Source organism: Elaeis guineensis, chromosome 16 (genome assembly GCF_000442705.2).
Source record: "Elaeis guineensis isolate ETL-2024a chromosome 16, EG11, whole genome shotgun sequence".
NCBI classification, from domain to species: Eukaryota; Viridiplantae; Streptophyta; class Magnoliopsida; order Arecales; family Arecaceae; genus Elaeis; species Elaeis guineensis.
The window spans coordinates 38336331-38359776 of NC_026008.2; the positions used below are offsets into that span (position 1 = coordinate 38336331).

At 37.2% G+C, this 23446-nt stretch overlaps 2 protein-coding genes across 6 annotated transcripts; one reads left to right on the forward strand and one right to left on the reverse strand.

Moving 5' to 3' along the window:
• Positions 1-738: 738 nt before the first annotated feature.
• Positions 739-6950, reverse strand: LOC105059607 (seipin-2). 5 transcript variants are annotated; one of them, XR_002166269.2, is made up of 4 exons: positions 5724-6950; positions 3648-4276; positions 2448-2553; positions 739-1233 (listed from the first exon to the last, which is right to left on the reverse strand). XR_002166269.2 is itself a non-coding variant. In XM_019855502.3 (2 exons), exons 1-2 carry the CDS (start codon positions 6816-6818, stop codon positions 3833-3835), a joined length of 1539 nt encoding a protein of 512 aa, XP_019711061.1. In that variant the 5' UTR covers positions 6819-6950; the 3' UTR covers positions 739-3832. The 5 variants fall into 5 exon arrangements, 1 of the variants encoding a protein (XP_019711061.1); XR_002166268.3 differs by having other exon boundaries at positions 739-2234; XR_002166267.3 differs by having other exon boundaries at positions 739-2553.
• Positions 6951-13695: 6745 nt separating this feature from the next.
• On the forward strand, positions 13696-22256 carry LOC105059609 (uncharacterized). The gene is made up of 6 exons (XM_010942978.4): positions 13696-14106; positions 15443-15642; positions 17835-17975; positions 18057-18137; positions 21602-21726; positions 21806-22256. Exons 1-6 carry the CDS (start codon positions 13884-13886, stop codon positions 21852-21854), a joined length of 819 nt encoding a protein of 272 aa, XP_010941280.1. The 5' UTR covers positions 13696-13883; the 3' UTR covers positions 21855-22256.
• Positions 22257-23446: the final 1190 nt, after the last annotated feature.

The following is a 23446-nucleotide window of genomic DNA, read 5'->3' on the forward strand; positions in this document are numbered from 1 at the left end:
GTATAATGACCGCTTCAATAGTTATGCAGGCAGATAAAAGAAAGAGATTGGAATACTTTGAGAGCTATGCAATGCACGATACCCGGGAATGCCAGGCAGACCAGCTGACCCAGTCAAACTAGTATATTGACCTCTGGAACTAAAGTGGTGCAGAGTGAGCTTTGTATCTAGCCCAGTAAAGAAAGAGTCAAAGTCCAAATTACAAGAAGAACAAGCGGCATAATAATTTCTTTGAAGTGTTAAGGTTTATGTTGGACCTTGCTCAGCAAATATTATGGACTCATTGGCATTACAAGATTTAGGCATTGTTTGGGTGCTCTGAGAAAAAATTCCAGAGAATAAAAATACTCTAGTAATCCAACAATGCAACAAGTGATTACTGCAGGCAAAACATACTCCAATTTTCTGGAACTTCAGGTGTCCGGATGGTCACAGCATTTTCTTTCAGAAATTGTTCTCTTCCATGAATGGGGTGCATGTTGTGCATGCTATGTCAAGTATCGACCAGTGAATCACATTAACACTGACTGCATGCCATGCATTCCATGCGAAGAACCAACCATGGCAATGCCAGCCGCATGCTATACCTGGTTAAAAGCCCTCAAAAAGTCAGCATGTTATCATTGCTTCACATGCATAGATGAAATGGTTTCCATCATCCATACTGCATTTTAACAAGTATTGTATAAGCAGAAGAACCAAAAGATTAACATCGTATCGAAAAATAAAAAAACAGCGGATGCAAAGAACTATTTTTATTAATAAAATTAGTTGCAAAAACAGCTTATTCCAAACAGCAGAAATGAGTGAGGATGAGAATTACACACTGACATCGAAATATGTATGACGTATAATCACATAGGAAGGTGCCTTCATCCAAAATGGTGGCAGAGGAGGGTGCTAAGCGCTCACAAAAATACATGAGCAAGCATCATCCATCCTCAGCCCTCAGAAAATATACATCAAGCATTTTGTGAGCATAGAAGGTTTCCATCCTCCATTCAATAATCCAAAATCTAGATCCATCAATAGAATAACAAAGATTACTGATCATCCTGTGCAGGATTGTTGTACGGAGCTTTTGTATCTTGCAGATCATCATATGTAGCTTTTGTATCTTGGTCCAGGAACCTGTAAGAAAGAGTCCTCCCTCTGATGGTACACTCAGGGATGATCGTATGTAGCTTTCATACTCTTGCTGATCATCATATGTAGCCCCATGCCTCCTTTTTTCTGTGTAGAAGTAGTCTGATGTCTCTATTCACCAATTAAAATAGAGAAACGCATGACAAATAAACATACAGAAACAAATAAGAGCACCTTTCTGAGGCTGTTTCAGATTTGAACATAACCATATGCATTCCCAGTAACAAACTTCTATGAGTTGGTCTGGAACTTGTCTCACAAGAGGCTTTGTCTTGTAATTTCAGGAATCTTAAAATTACCTTTATAATGCAAGTGGTGCAATGGGCATAGATGCAATGACACTGAAGATTTTGTATGTTCTCTCTCCATGAGTTGTTCATCATTCTATGAAAACATTCAAGCACTAGGTTGCTGTTTACTGAAATTGTGCATGAAGCATATAATTCAACAGTAGTGCAAACAGGAAGGCAGAATTTTTCTTTTTCTTGCTTTACAAATTTTTTTTTTTTAGTAGAATTCAACATTCTATGCATAGCAACTGCAAGTTTATCAGATGTGCCTGAAGAGGCTATTGCATAGCAATTGGCCACCTGCTCATTCCAAAGAAAGCTTAAGCATATAAATTAGAGAGAGAGAGACCCCACAAATGCAGCTAGACGAATTTCAGTGATGACCACATTAGCCCTTGAGAAATTTGTATTTTAAATTGGCAGAATTTTACATGAGGACCAAGGAAAGTGTTTAGCTCTCAGGAATCATTTACCAACCGAGGGATAGCACTTCAGATTCTGTATCAGCAGGCTTGATGGAAACAAGTGTGGCAATAATGTTGCTACCAAATCACTATCAAACAAATATGAGATGCATTTGACCAGACAAACAAGAATGTGGCATTACATGGTTGCGACCCATTCTGCTTAATGAGTTCAACCATACGATCCACATCCTCCTTAGTGCAGAATAGAATTTGGCCTCCATTAAATCATTTGCTCCATCTTGGATAACACCCTCTCCATTGAAGATCAAAACCATTCACCAAAACCTATTCACCAATGTCCCGGCAATACAAGCATCACTCAAGACCAAACCTAAGTCGGATTACAAAAAAAGCATGGATTACATTAGTATCCATAAAACAATTTATTTATCTTTTAGGCAAGACAGTGGATGAACAGTCTGGGTAAGGACCATTTGGAGTGACACAAGATCCTATGTTCACTAGCAAGATAACACAACCAAACAGCTACAGTGAAAGAGCACCTTGATGGAAGATGTGTATCCCATCACGAATCAGTACAAACCTTTATGCATAACTATGTGAAACCCCTTGCCTCACAAAGAGCGATTTATCCACATAATGCGGCCTCCAAGTTTCATGCAGCCCCACCAATCTTTAAAAAAATCCACCTGGAACATAAAAAGTAGGTAATACAAATGGCAATGCAGAAAAGAGCCTTTTGTTTCAAACTTGCTCATTATATAAAAAAAGCCAACCGTGAAATTGCAAAAGCAGCATGATTTGTTTTCTGATTTCATGGTAAAATGCTGCTTGAGTAAGTTTGGTCAGCTCAAGTTCAATGAGACATGATAGGAGCATGCCTACAGTAAAAAAGAAAAATAATAAAGAATATTTTTACATTGACATAATATTACACTGCAAAAGAAATTTCTAAATTAACACAAACTATTCTCATGCCCCTGCTTAAGGATGCAAATGCCGGAAATAACTTGCATAACATAATCAGTGATACCATATAAAGCAAAGGTCCAGTCATGAAGTTTGCTCGTGAGGCCATGCACCTCACTTTTCTTCCACAAAAACATTATTCTTATTAGCAAATGCCACAATTCATATTCAATCTCTAAGAGAAAGAAAGAATTAGATGGACTAGAAACAGGAGCAAAATTATCAAACCTACTCCAAAAATCATGACTAATGTGATCACAGCCGTCCATCACATGCTCCTCCTCTTGGATCAACTATAAGAATCACATGTGCCTAGCACTATTACCTCTCTTCCATTTCAATAATTTTTTTCCTGGTTAAAATGGTTAACTCTGAAATATTTTCTACCCAACATACTGCACTAGCACTTCACCCAGCCTGAGAACTTGCAAACCTCTCTTCATGCTCATGAAAATTTATGGTAAAGACCAAGAAACATTCAGTCTGTATCATGTAATATTGCCACTCTGAACCTACAAATCATTATTTTCTTTTTTAAAAAAAAAAGCAGCACTTAATTTTTCTCATACTGATTTTTTAAGACAGTACAAAATTTCTTAGGAATCCTGCTTTCCTGCACCAAAAGCTACATGCCATACCTGCTCTGCCAATAGTTAAGATAGAACAGTTAGTCTTCCTCATTCTTAATTTTTAAACAATCAACATATTGAAACTATCTCAATTTTAAAGTACTGTAGCTGTATGTCATCTTTTGAACTGAGTAGTGTCCATAGTTCTATGCCCTCAATGGCCTACAGAAGTGTGCATGACATACCTGACATGAGTATTCAAACCAGCTGAATGCTCAGCATACTTGTGTACAATGATTACTACCCGAAGACACCTGAAGAATATATCTTATTTCAGACAGCCGCAAAATTGGGAAGCTATGCTTGCAGAAAATGTGCTCTCTTCTTTTGCAACCATGTTGCTCTAAAAGTTTGTATACTACATCCTGCTTCAAGAACCACTGACAGGCCTTGATCTTGGAACTATAATAGGTCTACAACAGACAAGAAAAATCAGCAACTCCATGATGAATAACCCCATACTGATCCAGATATATGCCGTCCTCCTCCAGTTCCATATCAAACTCTTAAAAAGAGGAAGATCTGACTCGAGTTTTAAAGATGCAGCATAAATCTCAGGGATACCAGCACCAGGCCTGTACTCTGCCCTTTGTTCAAGAATGACCCTTATGCATACAGTAGGTTCACTTCCTTCTGTAAAGCCTCTCATTTTTAATCTGAGAACCTGCGATTCCGAAGAATAGCCTGCTAGTAGAGAACCACTTTTGAGAAAAGTCTCTATTAAGTGAATATGAGAGCTCTTGAACCGTAGCATGCATGGCTGGCGTGAACTAACCATGACTTTGCCATCTGCTGAGAGAAACTCTGCCCTGACCTTACCTCAGCAAAACCACACCACAATGGTCAAAGACCATTAGCATCATAACAAATATGATAAAAGTGGGGAAAAAATAAGGGACGGATAAAACAAGATGTTTCTAACTATTTGCAAGTCTGAACTGCGAGTATTTATATTTTGTTTCTCAACCATTTGTACTAATTGATAGTCACAGTCAATCAGCAAGCGGTAAATCATAAATAACAATAACAGGGGAAAACACTATGAAACATAGGAGGCACAATATGAGGAAGCCATCACATTAATTACACTACCTATATTCCCTTTCCTCATTGAAATTGCATCAGTCAAGAGAATACTCCACTTAGTAAAAAAATTGAAACCCAGAATGTAACATGAAGGATGATGTAATACAATATCTGTTCCATCAGATGAAAGCAAGCTGCATTTTATTCTTATGCTAATTCATTTGTAAGGACTAATGCACGCATGCATAGACACACATCGGTTATGTGATAGGAAGTTCTTGAGTACTTATACAAGTTGAAGGAGCTCAAATACTAAGTTTTAGCTAGCTATTTTAAATGGGATCCTAAGTCGTTACAAATGGTATCGGACCAGATCCAACCCATGGTTTACGTGTAACTAGGGGAAAATTCAGCATAGGTCCTTTTAGAGCTGACCATGGGCCAGTTTTAGCATTGCTAATTGGATTTGGTTAGATTTGGCCAGGACTTAAACAAGGAAAATATGTAAGAACCCATGCAAGTGTGTGTTTAGTTTTACATCAGTCATGGGTTGAAAAGATCTTGAATACTTAAATAGGACCACCAATCAATCTAAATGATAACTTCTGGCTAGCTACTTTTGGTAACGCCTAGGGTCATTATATCAACCCACTACAATTTGTGAAAATTATCTTATTGTCCTCTAATAAGATACCTCATGTGAAAAATATTGATTGATAAATTAATAAATTAAATGCATTTATGCATATGTATACATACATATGTATGTATGCAAGTACATATAAGAGTATTTTCATTCATAGAATATATGAGAAGCACGGCATCTTTGGTAAAAGAGAATTTATATGTTGTACTGCAAAGTGAGAGGGGGGAACAGATTGAGTTTTGTTGCCTGTGAATTCATTGGTCATTCGTTGAGCCAATGATTATTAGGAATGAGGAGCAACAATACGTGCATGTTGCTCTCCAGTCCTTTATTCTTTCAATGGTTTCCCTCCCATTAATATACCACTTCACTCTTTGATTTCTAAGCATCTTAAAGCTCTTCAAAATCCATGCTGGTACAATGTCAAAAGCACACAGTATTTGCAAATCTCTAAAATATCCAAAAACATACTGATAAGAATATATAAGATCATTATTTCAACACCAATGTGAATCATACAGAATAAAGGGAATTAACAATTAGACAAAGAGAAAATTGTGAACAAGAGGCAGATAACAGAGCAACATACCTGGAACATGCCAAGGTTCCGATTGTAATCGGATTCCGGCAAAGTCAATGAAATGGTCAGCTGTAATTTGTGATTTGGAGGCACCAACCGCCAACCCCTAGGCTTCCACGTTCCAGCCTTTCCACCAGAAACCAAACCACCATTACAAGACCCCACCGGCACCAGAGCATCCGGCGTCGGCTTCGTGTAATCAAAATTCAATTCCTCCGTCATCTGGAGCGGCTCCTCGACAACTCTGCCCATGAACAGGCTCCCACCTAAGAATGCCGCCATCAAGAGCCCAAACAGAACCAGACAGACATAGAACGACCAGAAGCACCCCCAAGCCAACCTCGCCGCCAACTTCCCCACCCCTTGCTGGCCCCCAAGGCTCCCGAAGACCAAGAGGCTAACTTTGTCCACTAAATCCTTCCATACCCTCAAAACCCTCCCTTTTATCCCATCTCTTGCCCGTCTTAGGGTGCCGAAAGGATTGGTCAGAAACAAGAAAGACCAATGTAGCAACCGAATAGGAAACGTGATGGAACTAATCAGCAAACCGAGTTGGAAAAACACGGATTTGATCACAAAACCGGCAATGGTCACCAGCAGGCCCTGAGGCTGAGATCCGGCATCGACAGGCGGCGGTTCTCCGACACGCGCACCGCTCGTCGCAGACGATCCAACAGAAATTTCCGGGCGCTGGTCTCTTTCCGTGCTAATTTGATCCGAAGTAAGAATAGAGCTCGAATCATCCGGCTTCTCCTGAGTCTCCTGATTAAGAATAGAGCTCGAATCATCCGGCTTCTCCCGAGTCTCCTGATCTTTTAACGCGAGGAGGATCTTGCTCCGGCTTTCTCTGATGCTGGTGATGCCCGAGGGGGGATCGGAGGTGGAGGAGTCCTTGGAGCACGCGGCGGCGATCCGCCGGGATGACGGCCTGCGGCGGCGAAGGGAAGAGGTGGCGTGGGAGTTGATCTCGTTACCGGGGCGGTCGGCGGTGGATTCGAGAGGGGGGGCGGGAGGGGGGTCAAGCGTTTCTTCGGGAGGGAAGGAGTCGAGGGCATCGAAGAACGGATCGGACGAGGAGTCGCCGTCGAGCTCCGTCTCGTCCATGAGAGGATAAGTCGAAGAAGCGAGAAGGGAGGATAGGAGGAATAAGGAGGTGGGAATAGGGCACGGCAGTTCATCGGACCAGGAGAAACTCGTGGAGAACAGGGGGGGGAAGGAATAAACTGACGACTCACGGGAGGTGGGATTCGGGAACGGGATTAACGGGGTTAAGCTGCCGCCTCGGACGGGGCGTTTCCGTTGCCTCCTTTTGGAGATGTTGCACGTGGGAAGGTCTGTCCAACGCGCGAAAGAAGGATTTAGCTACGTTCTGCAAATCTACCGTTGGATCTTGCAATTCTCGCTTCGAGATCTGCGTAGCGGATGAATCAAAGAGCTCAGATGCTTTGAGAGCTGTGTAAGGCGCGATCCAACGGTAAAATCGGCAAAGAAGATCAATCATTCTTTCGGGTGAAGATACAACCCGAACTCGCTAAGCGACAGCTGAACGGAGTTTGTAATTGAATTTAAAACTGGCTGCGCAATGCAAGTATTATTTTATTTTTAATAAAAAATAAAATTTATGTAAATAAATAATTAATATTAGAAAAAAATTTGAGTTTTAATTTTATATACAGTGATAGATCTAAAAATTTTATTTTATACAGTCAATATAATAAAAAAAATGAAGATGCCACAGAAAAAAATAATAATAATAAATATTATTTTTTAAAAAATAATAAAATTTATAAAAAATAATAATATATAATATTTTAAATATTTTTATAATAAAATATTATAAAAAAATATTGTACATACATGCATCGCACGATGGACGGTTGTACGCAGCCACGCCCATTATGTATTACGTAGCACTAGAACCTATGTGGCTATCCATTGTGCGATGGATGGTATCTGTTATGTATCGCACCATGTAGTGCATAGCAAAAGATCTGCGCTCTTAAATGTAAGAGATGGATGAATAGAATTGAATTGGAGTATTAAAAAATAAATAAAAAATAATTAATAAAAAGAATGAGAAAGAGAGAGATCAAAGTAGTATGAGAGCGGGAGAAATAGGATATGTGACTCATTAAAAAGAGAGAATATATATCATAATAACTCTTTTGATGTGATTTGTTTTGTCATACACTTCTTTAAAATTTTACATAAGATATATGATCAATTTATAAAATTAATAAGATTGATTATATATTTTTTATTAATATATATATATAATATTATTTTAATTTTTTTATGGGTCAATTGATCCAACAGTTAATCACTTGCGTCTGTCAATATTTATATATATATATAATTTTTTTGATAAGAGAATAAATTTTTTGATAAGGGAATAATTTTATGGTTAATAGCCAAAGGAAAAATGCCAAATGGAGTGATAAGAAGAGGAACTGTGAGGAAATGTAAGGGGGAGGAAAGGGGAAGGAAACACAGGTGATCGGTGTGCCCTCCCCATGAGATACACGTTGTTTTAATTTTTAAACATAAAAAATATTTAATAAATAATTATGTTGATGGAAGGATTTGAATCTTCCATCTTATGGCTACCAATCAAGTGCTCAAATTATCTGATCCACATTTGACCGAATATTAGGAGCATAAGGAAAACATAAGACGAAAAAGATTGAGGCGTGAAACTTGGATGGCAAGATATATCTGCACACTGGTATATTTGGAGATTTTGTGTTATATAGTAAAGTAGATTCATATTTACTAAAAAAACAAAAATAGATTTACTGGAGATACGAGCCTAAACAAGAACTTGGCTTTGCCGGAGTCCTTTAAAATTAAAAGTGGAAAAGAGATATGATTGATTGGATTCAATGCTCGACCATTCAAGGGTTCGATGCAACCCAAACGCAAAGGCTATTGGATCCTAATATGGGTAAGATAACGTAAAGAGAGATGTCGAATGCTTCCTGTCGTGGATAGGAGACTTCGAGATTATATGGATGAATCTGGCTCCATCTCAATAAGAGATATTGTCCGTTTTGGTGCTCAAACATATCGTGGCTTATACACCAGGCTCTTGGATCCGACTGATTTGTCCTTGACTACTAGACCTTACGGCTTATATATCAGACTCTTGGATCTGGCTGGTATGCCCTCGACTGTCGGGCCTCATGGCTTAGTCTCTAAGCTTGGGCCCAAAAGATGTTTCTTAAGAGAAGGAAGGTCTCCCATCCAATATAAGGTAGAATATCCCTAACTCACAGTAGATATAGGACCAAAGTCCCCCCCACAACACTTCCTATGATTTATAGGATGTGGAGATATATTTACATGTTCTAATATTAGTAACATGTTTACATATTAGGGTATAGGGTTTTGCTGCAGTGCTTTAAAAGATATTTTAGTATTTTTATTTTTTATATATTTTTGATCATTGAATCAAATATGAACCATTCGAGTTTAAGCTCAGTGGAGTATTCATATGCATGACTAGTACGATAAACATTTTGAAGTTTAGAATTATTTTATACTACAATCAATTTTTTTTTCAAAAAATCTATTTTTCGAGCCATCGAAATAAGGGGGTGTTGAACGCAGAGGAGCCGCAGACATCAGAAGTTGGGGGGCCGGCGATGGCGGCGGCGATATGGCCATGGAGAAGTTGCAGGTTGAGGAGGGCCGAGGGGAGGGGGGTGGCGGTGCGGAGAAGCCACAGATTGCAGAGGGGCGAGGGTGGGGGGTGTGGCGCGGAAGCCACGGCAGGGGGGGTTGATTATGAGCCCACGCCAGGTGCAGCAGGAGGGGTGTTGTGATGGCACGGAGAAGCCGTTGAGGGAGGGGGCGTGCAGGGTCGGAGTGGGTGCAGAGCAGCCACGGTCGCTGGAGGTGGGGGGTTGTTGGGGGGCCACAGAGCAATCACGACCATCGATGGTGGGGGGAGGGAGGGTGGGGGGAGTGTAGAGTGACGGCAAACAATAGAGGGGGGTGCATAGAACTGAGGGCAAAGGAGGTGCAGGCCGCACGGAGCAAGGGGTGGGGGGGTGAGGTTGGTGGCACGGAGGAGGTACGGGCCATAGGAGGATGCATGCAGAGGAGCTGAGGAGGCACGAGGGATCGAATGATGGTGCGTGGGGCCGCGGGGGGAGGGGGTGGAGCATGGAGGAGTCGCTGGTGTGGGGCCGGGGAGGTGGGGGCATTGGGCACGGTGGTGAAGCCACAACAAAGAAAGAAGAAAGAGAACTAATAATAATAATATATTATTTTTAAAAAATAATAAAATATATTAAAAAATTAATATATAATATTTTAATTTTTTATAATAAAATATTATAAAGAACTACTATAGCAATATCCTAGAATAAATGGTTTAATAAGAATAACATCAATCACCCTAACATGAGGATAAATTATGTAATAACACATCAGCCTAACTAGAATTATTGCATGCCTCCTAAAAGACAGTTATCTAAGAAAATATGTTATGATATCTTGAGAATTGCGCACATCTCCATATCAGCCAAGGCTGGTACCAACTTGTGTTTATTAAGATTGTTAAAAATTAAAAAACGTTGCAGGTTCCACACGGATCATGGTTTTTCGGGTCAAGCATGGATCAAAGATAAACTAATAGAAATATTTTGAGTTCTTATATATATTTAGTAACATCCTCTCGTACTCAACAATTGCTCGATATGTATAACATAAATCATATTCCTTTCTTATTTGCTTGGTAAAATTTATTAAAAGTCTCAAACTTGACTCCAACTACTATTGTCCTTTTCTTTTTCTTTTTTCCTTTTCATATTTTTGACAACACAGAGCAGAGCAGCAAATGTTACCGAAAAACAAAGCAAGAAAAAATCCATGAGCATCAACTGAAGCTAAATGGCAGGCCTCACGAGCATAGTGGTATGCCCAAATCCATTCATGATGTATACGAGCAATCTTAAGGTGTAATGCAGATATAAGATCACAAATGTCCAAAAAGATAAGGATGGTTCCCTTGATCCAACACCACCAACTCGGCAATGTATCTTTTAGAGTTTACTTATTTATTGTTATCATTGTCTTCCAGAGTTTCGCTTAGAAACTTGTGTGTTGCCTCAAGTGTTAATGCATATGGTTTTGACTCTAGACATGTCTATGGAGTGTTATAATATTTGCTTTGGTGCATGAATAGTTGGGATCCAAAAACTGTCTTATTTGCTCCACTTAGTTGAAGGTGGTAGCTTTTTTTTTTTTTTGCTCTCCACAGTCTCCTTCACTTTGTCTCTTTAGTCTTCAATCCCGAATGCAGCCAAGTGTGATATGGTGGGGAGAATGGTGAGAGTCTATTCATTAAAAATCATACACATGTTGGGTTGCCATTTACTCAAGGCTGGAATGGAAACAAAGTCTCGTGAAGGAGATTGATCCGGTAGCAATTGAGGAACTTTGGTGATTCATGATTACAAACTTGTCTCTGGTATTGGAGGAGCTTCCACCCACTATTGCCATTCTTGGCCCTTTTTATTACCTTTCACTTTCAAGGTTCCACAATAATCTCGATCTCTCTTTTTTAACCATATCCTATTTATTATTTCATACATGGACTTGTTTATTGGATCTTATTTTTTAAAAAAAAAATAATTATGTGTCCAAAGTAATGATTTAAAATTTATTATTTTATATTTTTGAATGGACTTTTGGGTTTATTTTTAGAGATGCATCTCTTGGGTGTTCAATCAAGGAGTCATGTTTTGGCTCTAAAGACATGTCTTGATTTGAACTTGAAAGACACATCTTTTGATTGGTAGTTAAGTGCAAGAGATATATTCTTTAATTAAAGGGATGCAATATATCCAAGAGATACGTTTATTAAGTAATGGAATGTTATCTTTTACTTCGAGACACTTATTCATTTTTTGTCCCCTCACATCGATAGATTTTTTGATCCGATGGAGCTTAAGATCCGGAAGTGAGAGAATAAGAGTAGATTATCCACTTGGCGATATTCAAAAAATGTGAATGAATTAAGGGTGTACATTTATTGAGCTTATTATATTATTGAGCGTACATCGCTAACAATATTTTTCTAAAGATTCTCTTAATTTTTTTTTAACCATATTAGTAAGGATCATTAAGGATTATATTTGAATGCATATTAAGTTCATTGTATCTTGAGAGCCGAGCAGCTATACACACTTGAACATGAACGAGTTTTACTACAAAGAAAGCACCTTCCATAGTATACCTTTGAGTTGGGTTCTTTTTTATACTCTGCTATTTTATTTCTTTTATTGTTTGAAATATTATTTTCAATAGTTGAATATTCAGACCCAAACTTGATGAATACTCCCTGACCTTCGTGCTGATGGGTCAGACTTGATTCAAAATTTTGAACCAGTCCTTCTCGTGGGTCTTGTTCCATGTCAAGACTCCCTACTGCTGTAGAGGTAAGACTTGGGTCAAAATTTAGACCTGAACGTTTGCATGGGTCTGCTTCCATACTGGAGTGATTGAAATGTAGACCCGAACCTTCTCGTGAGTCTATTTACAGATTGCAGTGATTGGCAAACCACAGATTGTAGTCTTCCTTCAAGTCTTTTTTTTTTTTTTTTTTTTTTTTTTTTTTTTTTTCTGGTGGTGGGTTATACTAGCATAGTTTCATACGTATAACATGGACCATGTTAAATGGGTGAGTAGGTAGGTGAACCATAATCCAGAATTAGAAACGGTTCGATCCAAGTTTTCGGCCATAATCCAGACTTAGAAACGCTTCGCAACACAGTTATACTTGGATCCTAAAAGCTATCATTACATTACAACTATCTTAGTGCTAAAATGGCCATCATCTTAGAGAATTTCTTTTTTCCGATTGATCAAAACTAACTTATACAACATTAGTTAAGTTTATGTGTCCCTGGTGCAACCACCGGACTGTAGTTCAAGGGATTGGGTTGCATCTTTTGTGTGAAAGAATGATCAACCTTAGTTTGCATGAAACCACTATTGGATCAATAGATCTCAAAGCATTCTAAAATCCATCATTCATCCGTGGGCATATATATCAAATCGAGCAGCTATTATCCAAGGATGGTTTCGCATGAAGAAAAGTTAATCATTCTTTCATGTGGAAGATGAACTCCTTTCTCGTAGTTCAAATGGTATGCCTTTGTTGCTTAAGATAAAATATGAGAGTTAGATTCTGCAATATACTTGATTCTCACTTTGGATTCTGTTAGTTGAGAAATTATTGTCTATACCATGTACATCATGTGGACCATGCATGCAACCAATCATCAAGACATATTGATGTAGGTTTTATTCATCATGTATTCATCTTAGTGATTAGTTAATCAGATACACTTCACTCATTGACATGCATGATGCATACTATAAGTTTTTTTGTTATTCAGTATTTTGTTTGCAAGTAGCATGCCTCGAGTTGCTTAGAAACCTCGATTTTGGCCCAACTTTGGCCCAGTCTGTTAGCAGGAAGAGTAATTCTTTGTACACCGCATATGGTGTAGAAAAAAATACACCACCTCATCTTAATCAGTCATATAGTCATCATTTTTTAACGTGCATTTAATGCATATAGATCTACTTTTTCATTTGAAATTTTGAATGATCATCTTATAGTTATATTATGACATCTTGCAGTCATAAAAAATCATAATTTGATCGCAGAATATCATGAGAAGATAAAGAGTTAAAAAATTTCATAAATTTTTAATAATAAAAATATATATTTTTTTTATAATTTTTAAAAATAAATTATAACATCTGTGTACAGGAAGTCATAATTTTATCATAAAATATGATCACAAAATATCATAAATTTTTAAAAATATATAAAAATATTTTTTTATTCAAAATTTTAAATAAAAAAATAAATTATATATATTAAATATATATTAAAAAATAATGATTATAAGTTCTAATTAGGTGGTGTGCAGGATTTTATTGCACCATCCGATCAATTTTATTGTACCGCAGAATTGGACCACTCTCTTTCTCCCTCTGTCTCTCTCGTTCTCCTTTAGACGAACCAAAAAAAAAAAAAAAAAAGGATTTTTTTCGTCTCGCCGTTCCCCATTGCTCACGCTTTGTTCTCTGCTTCTCGGATCGAGAGAGGAGGCACCTATAGCGAGCGATCGGATCGAACGAGCGACGATGAGGGGATCGAGGCGGACGATGAACGTGGTGGTGGGATGGGTGAAGCGGCAGCCGCCCAAGGTGAAGGCGTTCCTGAGCGTGGTGGCAGGCATGGTGGCCTTGGTCTTCCTCAGATTCGTCGTGCACGACCACGACAACCTCTTCGTCGCCGCCGAGGCCGTCCACGCCCTCGGCATCTCAGTTCTAATCTATAAGCTCACCAAGGAGAGGACCTGCGCAGGTCAGTGATCCCCTCTCTCTAGTTTGAAGTCATTCCATCTTTTATCGATGAAATTGGATGTTTCTATTCTAATTTTGGTGGCAAAGGTTAAAAATTTTTGCTGCTATTTATTTGATTTGTTATTCTGATGAAGCCGTCGAAGGTCGCAATAGTGATGTTTAGAATGGCTTGTAGATGCCCTAATCTAGATGAACTATAATGCAAGAATTACTAAAGAATATTAAAAAATGTTTTCTTTTTTTTTGATAAATTAGGGTTTCAACATGTAGATTTCGGATTTTCTTGGAACTGGTGGTACTATTAATAGTGACGGTGATTTTTTAGCTCAGTATGAGTCTCAATCATTTTCTTTTTCATGAAGGTTTTAGGTCAGTACTTAGATTGGGATTTTGGCATATGGAAAAATTTGCAAACAGAAGATATGATTCTCTTCACCAATTAGCACCATAGGATCACCAAATTGGATGATTGCTAGCTTTATTGAGATTTGTCCTTTTGAAGAAATGTGAATTTGAACAAGTTTTGTTGAGGTTTGGATCTTATGACTATGAAATGCGACATGTCAGAGCCCAGTTGCCACTTACTGGGTTAGGTTGGAATGGCCGAGTACAAGTACCTTGAGGATATAATTATTTTAAGCAATCATGAGGGTTACCTTGGAGTGGTAGTTGTGGATATATAAATTAATAAATGCGGCTGAAAATAAACAAGAGATATTACAAACCCATTGTGTGCGACTGGTCATTATGTTGGTAATTATAACTTTGGATTACTCTTTTTTTATCAAAAATTTCTGAAAAATTATCTTGCTCTAATGGTTTGAGGTCAAGTATTATGTATTGAAGCTACACTTGCAGTTTTTAGGATAATGCTTGATATGCTGGTATATATAGACTGCTAATGATGATATCATTTCATCCATATTGCCTATAATTCAATAGTAAAACACAAAATTGTAAGAGATCCAAAGCGACTTAGGCTTAGGAGATGCCATACACCTTTCTTGTATAACTTTGATGAAGATCAACGATTATTTAACTCCAGGAGTTTTTGTGAAGATGGAAAAGTTATAAGCTAGGTAATGTTCATTTTAGTTCATAGAGGAAGTTAAGATTGACCTACTCCCTGCCTCCCGGAAAAGATGACCATGTAACTTCATTTTTGGGGTTTGTGCATGTTTCAAGCAGTTAATAGATGACTTTGTAACTTGATTTGATTAGTTGTCAAAATTTGTTTATGAGTATTCTTAATTGTCCCGTGAGTTACTGATTGTGTTGCAACTGCTCCCATTTCCATGGATTTATCTTTCTTAATCCATAATTTTCAAATGCTACAGGACTTTCACTCAAGTCTCAGGATCTAACAGCTTTATTTTTAGCTGTTAGATTGTACTGCAGTGTTGTTATGGAGTATGACATACACACACTACTGGATTCTGCTACACTTCTGACTACCCTGTGGGTTATTTATATGATTCGATTTAAACTAAAGTCAAGTTACATGGAGGATAAGGACAACTTTGCAATATACTACGTGGTAAGGCATCTCTTGACTTCTCCAATCTTCCATATTAAGAAGTTAAAGTTCACTCTTTCGTGGAACTACCATATACTAAAACCTCTAACTAAGGCTTTCTTCTATGTGTTCATTATGTCTTAATGAGTGAATGATGGATAAAACTTGCTCAATTACTTATGTTAATAATATTTGAAATGAAATGAGCAGCATTCAATGTTTAGTTGGTGTATATGAAGGCAAGCTGAGTGTTACTGAACCCAATCAAGTACCCAAATTTGGTGATCATGCTACCTTAACGTGTTGCACTGCATTTTTTCAGAACCAAAAGATTTGGTTTGGTGTCAAATTTATTTGTTGTTAGTTTTGTCTGGCATACTGTAATGCTGATATTTCTTGCATCAGTGTTTATCTATCTTTCATTTATTAATAATCATTATCAATCGGCGAGGGAAAAAATAGAAGCATTAACTTATCAATGTCATATTCATGCTATATCAACTTTTCCTCTATGTGATAACAATGCCACCTAAGATCAATATTCTCCTGCAAGACAAATTTAACCTATTGTACCAAGGATTTGTGTGTCATCAATATGGCCTATACCAACCGGCACATTTCACTCATACTAACCCTCTGCTGACCCATGTTGACCTGTATCAATGCAATGGAGGCCGAACAGTGTCTTGGTGTGGGACCATACAATGGTATGTACCATACTGTGATTTTTCAAACCATGGTTATTATTCTGTTAACTGTTGTTTTCTCTGTTGTTTTATATATCAAGAGATTTTATTATAACGGGACTTGTTGTCTTGTTTGAAATGTAAGATGTTTAAGTGTTGTGACATGGCCTTGGCCAGCACCTTCAAGGTTGCTGTCCTTAGTAGTTACTGCTCATCATCCAGGCATGATATGACAATTATTTTCCTTAGATCAACATTTTCCACTACCAGCTGGCCCTTCCAAAATCTGGGTGGGTTACCTTCATCGGAACTGGAGCATGGCCTTTCTAAATTGGAGTGACTTATCTGCTTATTCTGAGACTTTGGACCTGTATTGTACTTGAACAAGATAAGAGGGACCTGTGTTGTACTTGAAAAAAGATAAGAGGGACCCTCAACCTACTGTGCTTTGGTTTTTCTGCTTCAATCATTATTTTCCTTTTTCAACATATAAGTTCTTTCTGCATCAATCAAGCTCTACTGGTCTAACTTTTCTGTTCAAGAGATATGCCAGCCAACTTAGGACTGCACGTTTCAGTCTTTTTTCCCCTTTTTTGCTTCGGGCAGTTTGGACTGATAACAGATTGAAGTCATTAAAAGTTTATTTAAAATTTATAACTGATAACTAGTTTTATTTGTTACAGATGTATTTCCCCTTTCTTTTATTTCTGATGAGTTCAAGTGGTTTCATGGAAAGCTCTCTCATGTGGCTGGCTATTATGTAACTTATACTGACTTAATGGTTCAAAAGATGGGAAAGCATAAATGCACAAGGAGAGATGGTTCATCTCATATTATATGACCTTGGTTGTTACTCAATAGTGAATTGAAAAATTTTATCTCAAGTTCTGACATCCATCCATCCATCCTACATACATGCATACATACATATATACATTCATGCATGCACACATGCATATGAATTCAAGTGGTTTCATGAAATGCTCTCATGTGGCTGGCACATGTGTGACTTATACTGATTTTTTTTTGGTTTATGGTCCAAAAGTTGGGAAGGCATAAATGCACAAGGAGAGATGGTTCATCTTATATTATATTTCAGACCTTGGTTGTAACTGGACAGTAAATTGAAAAAAAACATCTCAAGTTCTGATGCAATGCAACATATGCAGCACAAGTTCAACTTCGAGAGATCAGGCACCACTTATATCTACCACAGGGAGTTCTCTCAAAAATTTATGCAGTTTTATTGTTTTTGACATTACTGGCATCACAACTACCATCTGTTGATTTGTGTGAGCAAAAATAATTTGCAGCCTGTATATGCTTGAGGATGCTTGCGTATTTTTTTGATATCAATTATAGGACTTCAAACTATACCCCCTTATGGGGGAAATACAATCCTGAAAATCTAGAAGTTGTTTTCTTAGCAATCTCCATTCTCCAGTATGAGGTTAAGGTATTTATTTTGCAATTTGTTCATGAATCATAGGATTAATGTTGTATACTCTTCGCTTCATATGGATGTAGGTGGTGCCTTGTGCTGTACTAGCCCTTTTAATTCATCCTTCGACCGCACATAATATTGTGAACAGGATTTTCTGGGCCTTTTGTGTTTATTTGGAAGCTGTCTCTGTGTTACCCCAATTACGCTTGATGCAAAACACAAAGGTAAAAGCTGAAAAATGGTAGCCCTTGCTATTTTAGGAAATGATTTTTTTCCCTAAGAATATCTTCATTTATGTTTGGCAGATTGTTGAACCTTTCACAGCTCACTATGTATTTGCATTGGGAGTTGCCAGATTTTTGAGTTGTGCACACTGGGTCCTTCAGGTTTGATTCAGCAAGTTGAAATCTCTCTTACTATTCAGAGATGTGTTCTATTTAGATTTATTTGGTCCTACATTATTCATTATGCTTGCACATGCATGTCTTGGTGTGGTGTTCTTTAAAGAAACTTGTAAACAAATTTCAATTAATGCTACAATTCTTAACAGAACCTTTAAATATTGTATGCTAGGTAAATCGTATCGGTTTAAAGATCACACTTTCATATTTTGGTTTCTGGCATGAGAAAGATAAGCATCGAGATTGACAAACTAGATTTCTAATGAAGACTAATTGGCTTGTTTAATTAGTGATGTCGCTTAATTGTGATTTGTATCATTGCATACTTGGTGTCAATATGATGCCAGTGTTGATTTTCTTTTGGTTGTACATTTTGTGTGGTTATATATGTACATGCAGAGAAACCATATGCATGTTCGCTTATCATCATATATATGTTATGTGTATATTTTGGTCTTATTTCATAACTTTGTTCAAATTTGTATGATATTGAAGTCTTTTTTGCTGTTTAGGGCCATTGTGGAAGTTATGGGGGATTTTGATGGAGGGCCTGTTCATATGTTTGTTCTTTAAAAGACCACATTATAATTTTGAGTTATTGGCATATTATGATCATCATGACACATTTTGTTGTATAGTAGCTCAGTATTTTGACCTGGTTGCTGGCCTGTGCCTGGAATGGAAGATTCTTGTGCTAAGGTTTATCCTTTGGTACTCTGTTTTTAGTTTTCCGTGGGACATGTTGCCTTTTGATCTTCCATTTTTCTTTGGTATCACTTCTCTGCCGCATTTTGGGATGGGCTAGAATTGGAGCTATATGTTTCTGATGGTTTTAGAAGTTTCTTGGTTCTTTTTTGGCTTCGTCAGGTATTAATACCCTTATGTGCATTTCTTATTTTCTGTTTTACATATGATCTTAATTATCTCACTTCTAACTTCCCATCTTTCATTAAGATTTGTTGCCTTAGCCACTGTCCTTGTGATTATCTATGGTCCACATTTTGTGGATTTTTTTTAGTACAAATTCTTGACCACTTCTAGCTTTTTGTTTGTGTCTTGGATATAGTCCTCGGATGCAGTTGTTTGGTTCTTTGCATTGTTGCTCATCCTGCTTACCTGTTATACTTTTGCATTTTTACTTATGTAGTCACTCGAAATCATCTCCTCTATGGAGTTCCCTGTTGCTGCTTGTGTCTGCATCTTGTTACGGAGATGATGAGTTTTATGATGGTTGAGGTGCAATATTGAGTAGAAAGCAATTTATAGAGCAACAAAAGGCAGATTGCTGGCTTGCAGCCTAAGACAGGCATTTTTCTACATGTATATCAGTACATGTACTGTTTTTGATGGAAATCAGTGCATGTACTAGTAGCTCCTGTAGCTACCATCTTCATTCTTCATATTTTTAGTGCTCAAATATGATTTTGGGCCCAATCAAACAAATCTGACATTCTAAGGCACACTAAATGTGTGCTTATTTGTACCAAAGTTCTGTATTTTTACTGTTTATTAAATCAGGGATAATATCTTTTGTTTATATATATATATACTGCAAAGATATAAGAACGAAATATAAAAGAAAAAGAAAAATAACTATGACATATAAAAATTCAGGTTACATCAACCAATATTAGGAGTATATTAGAATAATTTCAATCTTTTCAACTCGAGGACTTTGGAAGGTGGACTTTGATATATATATATATATATATATATATATATATATATATATATATATATAACAGGTGGTTAGTAAATGTATGTAAGGTGTTTTAAATTTATGGATTGCTCGTCTCGTACTTATATTTTAGGCACCATTTTTGAGGTGAATTGTTTGGTAACAGTGAGGATTGTTCTCGTTAAACACTTAGAGCATTGCAACGGCCCAGATGTGCACCTACGCAATTGATGTGGCTGCTCATGATTGGCAGCACATGGCATGGAACACACCCTTCATCTTGTGTGCTGCCAGCTTGGCAACCATACACTGAGGATGCACACAGAGGGGCACACATGAGCATATTATTTTCCCAAGTCATTTTATGGCTGTTGTGTCTTATTACTAGCTTAACTGTCTAAGATATCGACCCAAGTTAGCATTATAGCAGCAGCAATGACATTACTGCAGACAATAGAAAAGAATGATTGTGAAAGGAAAGATTAATAACATCTGAAATATCAATTTAGCTCTTGTATTTACAAAGCCATTTTAGAAATATATCAAGTACCAATAGAATTTGACTATTACATTATTTAAAATTAGCATCGCTGACTTGTTTATACAGCCAATATAAATGTTGTTGTAGAAATTAAAGTGAACCTTTATTTCCTTGTTTATATAAAATAAAGAGAACACAAGTTGTACTGTGGGTTCTTTCTTAGTTATTTAATCCTGAGTTTAGGGAATTCATGGAATGTAACAAGTGCTTGCTTGTGTCCATTTTGAAACATAAGCTTTCGTCATTTGTTTTGTATTTTTTAATGTAAAAACTGTAATGTTACGTGTGAGATTAAATCCTCCTTAATAGTTGTTCTTATTATTATTTTTAATTCATTCTTAATAGTTTGCTAAAACATGTTCCTTAGATTCAGGGGTTTACAAAATAATGCTTGGAGAGTGAAAAAATATTCCTCCTACTTATTACCAAACACCTACAAGCTTCTAAATCTTTTTGAAAATCTCCAATTTCCTATTTTAAACTTCTGAAAATGCTTTATGGAGAATTGGTCAGTCAAGTGTATGCAAGATCATCTCTATAAACTCGAAAAAGGCGAACCAACTAAAGCCTTGAAAGTGGGATTAATTTTGGATGTGTATCTGCAGAAACCAGTCCAATCTGGCTGAAATATTTCATTTTTCTACAGACTATAAAATATGTAATAAAATCTAGTGCAGCCAGCACAATATTAAATGAAAAATACTAGCAAATGTTAAGGTGAAAATACTAAGAAACTCTGTGCATACAGAATAATTATATGGCAGAAATTAGCTAGCATGGTGATTGTGGCTAATAAAGGGTAGGCTTCTTAAATTTTAAAGCACTAATTAAATGCTCCAATTTGTATTAACATCATCTCTAAAATGTGCTTCTTGCACCATTTGAGAAACTTGAATAAAGACGTTTCAGATTTTACTGCTCAGAAAGGTAAAAAATTATTAGGAAGTAAAGAATTCTTTTTTTTTTTTTTGTGTGGTGTTGTTGGGGTTGGGTTTTTTTTTTTTTGTGTGGGGGGGGGATGCTTTATTTGCTTTTTTTTTTTTAAAAAAAAAACTTTCATTTCAATAAAAAATCCAGCAAAATAATGATGTGGAATTGAAGTTAAGCTCTTAATTTCGTTTGAGAAAAAGGAATTTGTAATATCTATTAACACTAAATTTATTTTTATGTTCCTCATTGTGTTCTTAGAATAATTTCTTATAAAAAATGCAAACAAATGTTGTGTTTTAGGTTCTGGATACGGGTGGACGCCTGTTGACAGCTTTGGGGTATGGGTTGTGGCCCTCCATGGTTCTCCTCTCGGAAATCGTTCAGACCTTCATCCTTGCAGACTTCTGCTACTATTACATCAAAAGGTAATTGCCAAATTTCTGTCATAAGGTGCCTTAACGGACCAGTTTAATTCCAAAATCTCATATATCTTTTGTTTTACAGTCTTGTTGGTGGACAATTGGTGCTACGTCTTCCTTCTGGGGTGGTATAAGTTTAAAAATTCTGTACAACATCTCAGTTATTGTACCCTGAAGTAACATAATATGAAATCTGGATATGTGCGTCTTCTATTGCCTGATCCTTCTGAACCTATAGCGTTTGTGAGTTTTCACCAGTGAGATCAAGTTGTCAACACGTGCAAAGTGGATGGAAGTTGAATCTAATGTAGATATCCTGGGTGGGAATGCATTGGTTTTTAGCTGACTGCCTGTACCTTAGATAAAGCTCCAACCTTTTATGGATCCTTTATCCTTTTTAGCTCTTTAAAACTCCCTGGCATTCCTGCAAGCATAAACCTCATGGATATATTCCTAATATCAGCTTGTGGATACTTTGCCATTACATTATTTATTGTTTTTAAAGCATGACAATGCATTGAGATCGTTGGATGTCATCGGCTGATATATCGGTGGGAAAATTGTTTGACGTTGATCTGAGTTCTCTCCTCTTGTTGGAGTAAAGGATCTTCTTGGAGGAGGATTTTGTTTATAGACAAACAATTGAAATATGTCCATGAGAGTGCCAAATTGTGTAAACTGTGGAGGATATTAAGAAATTCAGCCTCTTAACATATGGTTGGTTGATTAATTTAATTCAGACATGTATCTGAAGTAACTATGATCCTTGGCACCATTAAGATTCGTGCTTGTACTGGTGTTGCTTGACAGTATATCTGTGCTATCGCAACGCAGACTCACTCGGATAATTCCCGTCTCCTGTATTGTTCCATCTTCCATATTTTGGAGTTCTTGCCTTCATTCAAGGAGGAACCAAAGCATGCAAGTGTTCGATAGGACCCTGCCAACGGATGATCACAACAATCCATGCATCCTCTGTTGTTCATTGCTGTGTTCGACGCTGCTGCGCTAGGAATATAGTGGTGGAGAGGTATCCAGGGACTTCTTCATGTTTGGAGTTACAAGCATGCTGGTTCTTGCCATTAAAGAAAGTAGGAGCTAAGAACATACCTTTTTCTGCCACTTACCCATTTTATGGTGTTCATTACTCTGTGCATGGGTTTGAAAAATTATTGATTAGAATCATCCTATCACGAATATCTCCAACAAAAGATGATCACATCATTCATTGTTATTGAAAAAAGAGTATTATTATCCAAACTTGATTTGAAAGTTTTGGAGGGCAAAAAATTTACTTTAAACATTAACCGATAATTTTTGCTAGTTTGAATGAAAGATTGATGTGATCATTTTTTATTAGATAGTGTAAGGTGTACGTGGTAGAATGATTTTAATCAATAATTTATTCTTTAGATGTTGCATGCATCCTGCATGGGCTTCCGTTGTTGGTTGCTACGCTCTGCCCTCTCCAACAAACCAAAAGAAAAGAAAAGAAAAGCTTTTTCCCATGCAAAAATGGATCTTGTCATCCATGGCACAACTTAAAGGAGCATAACCAAGACAAAATTAGTGTTGCAATGGAACGTTAACCGATGAGGGACAAAATAGAGCTGCTTCTTCCCTTGGGAGAACGCAAAATAATAACATTCTTTTTGTTTATTTCATTATGAAGCACCAGATACCATCTTCCTGTCATTCTCGATTTGGACTTCTCCAGACTCGTCTG

What these genes read in the sequence shown, in the direction of transcription:
- LOC105059607 (XM_019855502.3), bottom strand. Translation starts at nt 6,818, where the DNA reads ATGGACGAGACGGAGCTCGACGGCGACTCCTCGTCCGATCCGTTCTTC. An exon ending in GGAACCTTGGCATGTTCCAG is followed by an intron (nt 4,277 to 5,723) that starts GTATGTTGCTCT and finishes TGCTGAGGTAAG; the next exon opens with GTCAGGGCAGAGTTTCTCTC.
- LOC105059609 (XM_010942978.4), top strand. Translation starts at nt 13,884, where the DNA reads ATGAGGGGATCGAGGCGGACGATGAACGTGGTGGTGGGATGGGTGAAG. An exon ending in GTGCACACTGGGTCCTTCAG is followed by an intron (nt 18,138 to 21,601) that starts GTTTGATTCAGC and finishes GTTGTGTTTTAG; the next exon opens with GTTCTGGATACGGGTGGACG. An exon ending in TGCTACTATTACATCAAAAG is followed by an intron (nt 21,727 to 21,805) that starts GTAATTGCCAAA and finishes TTTGTTTTACAG; the next exon opens with TCTTGTTGGTGGACAATTGG.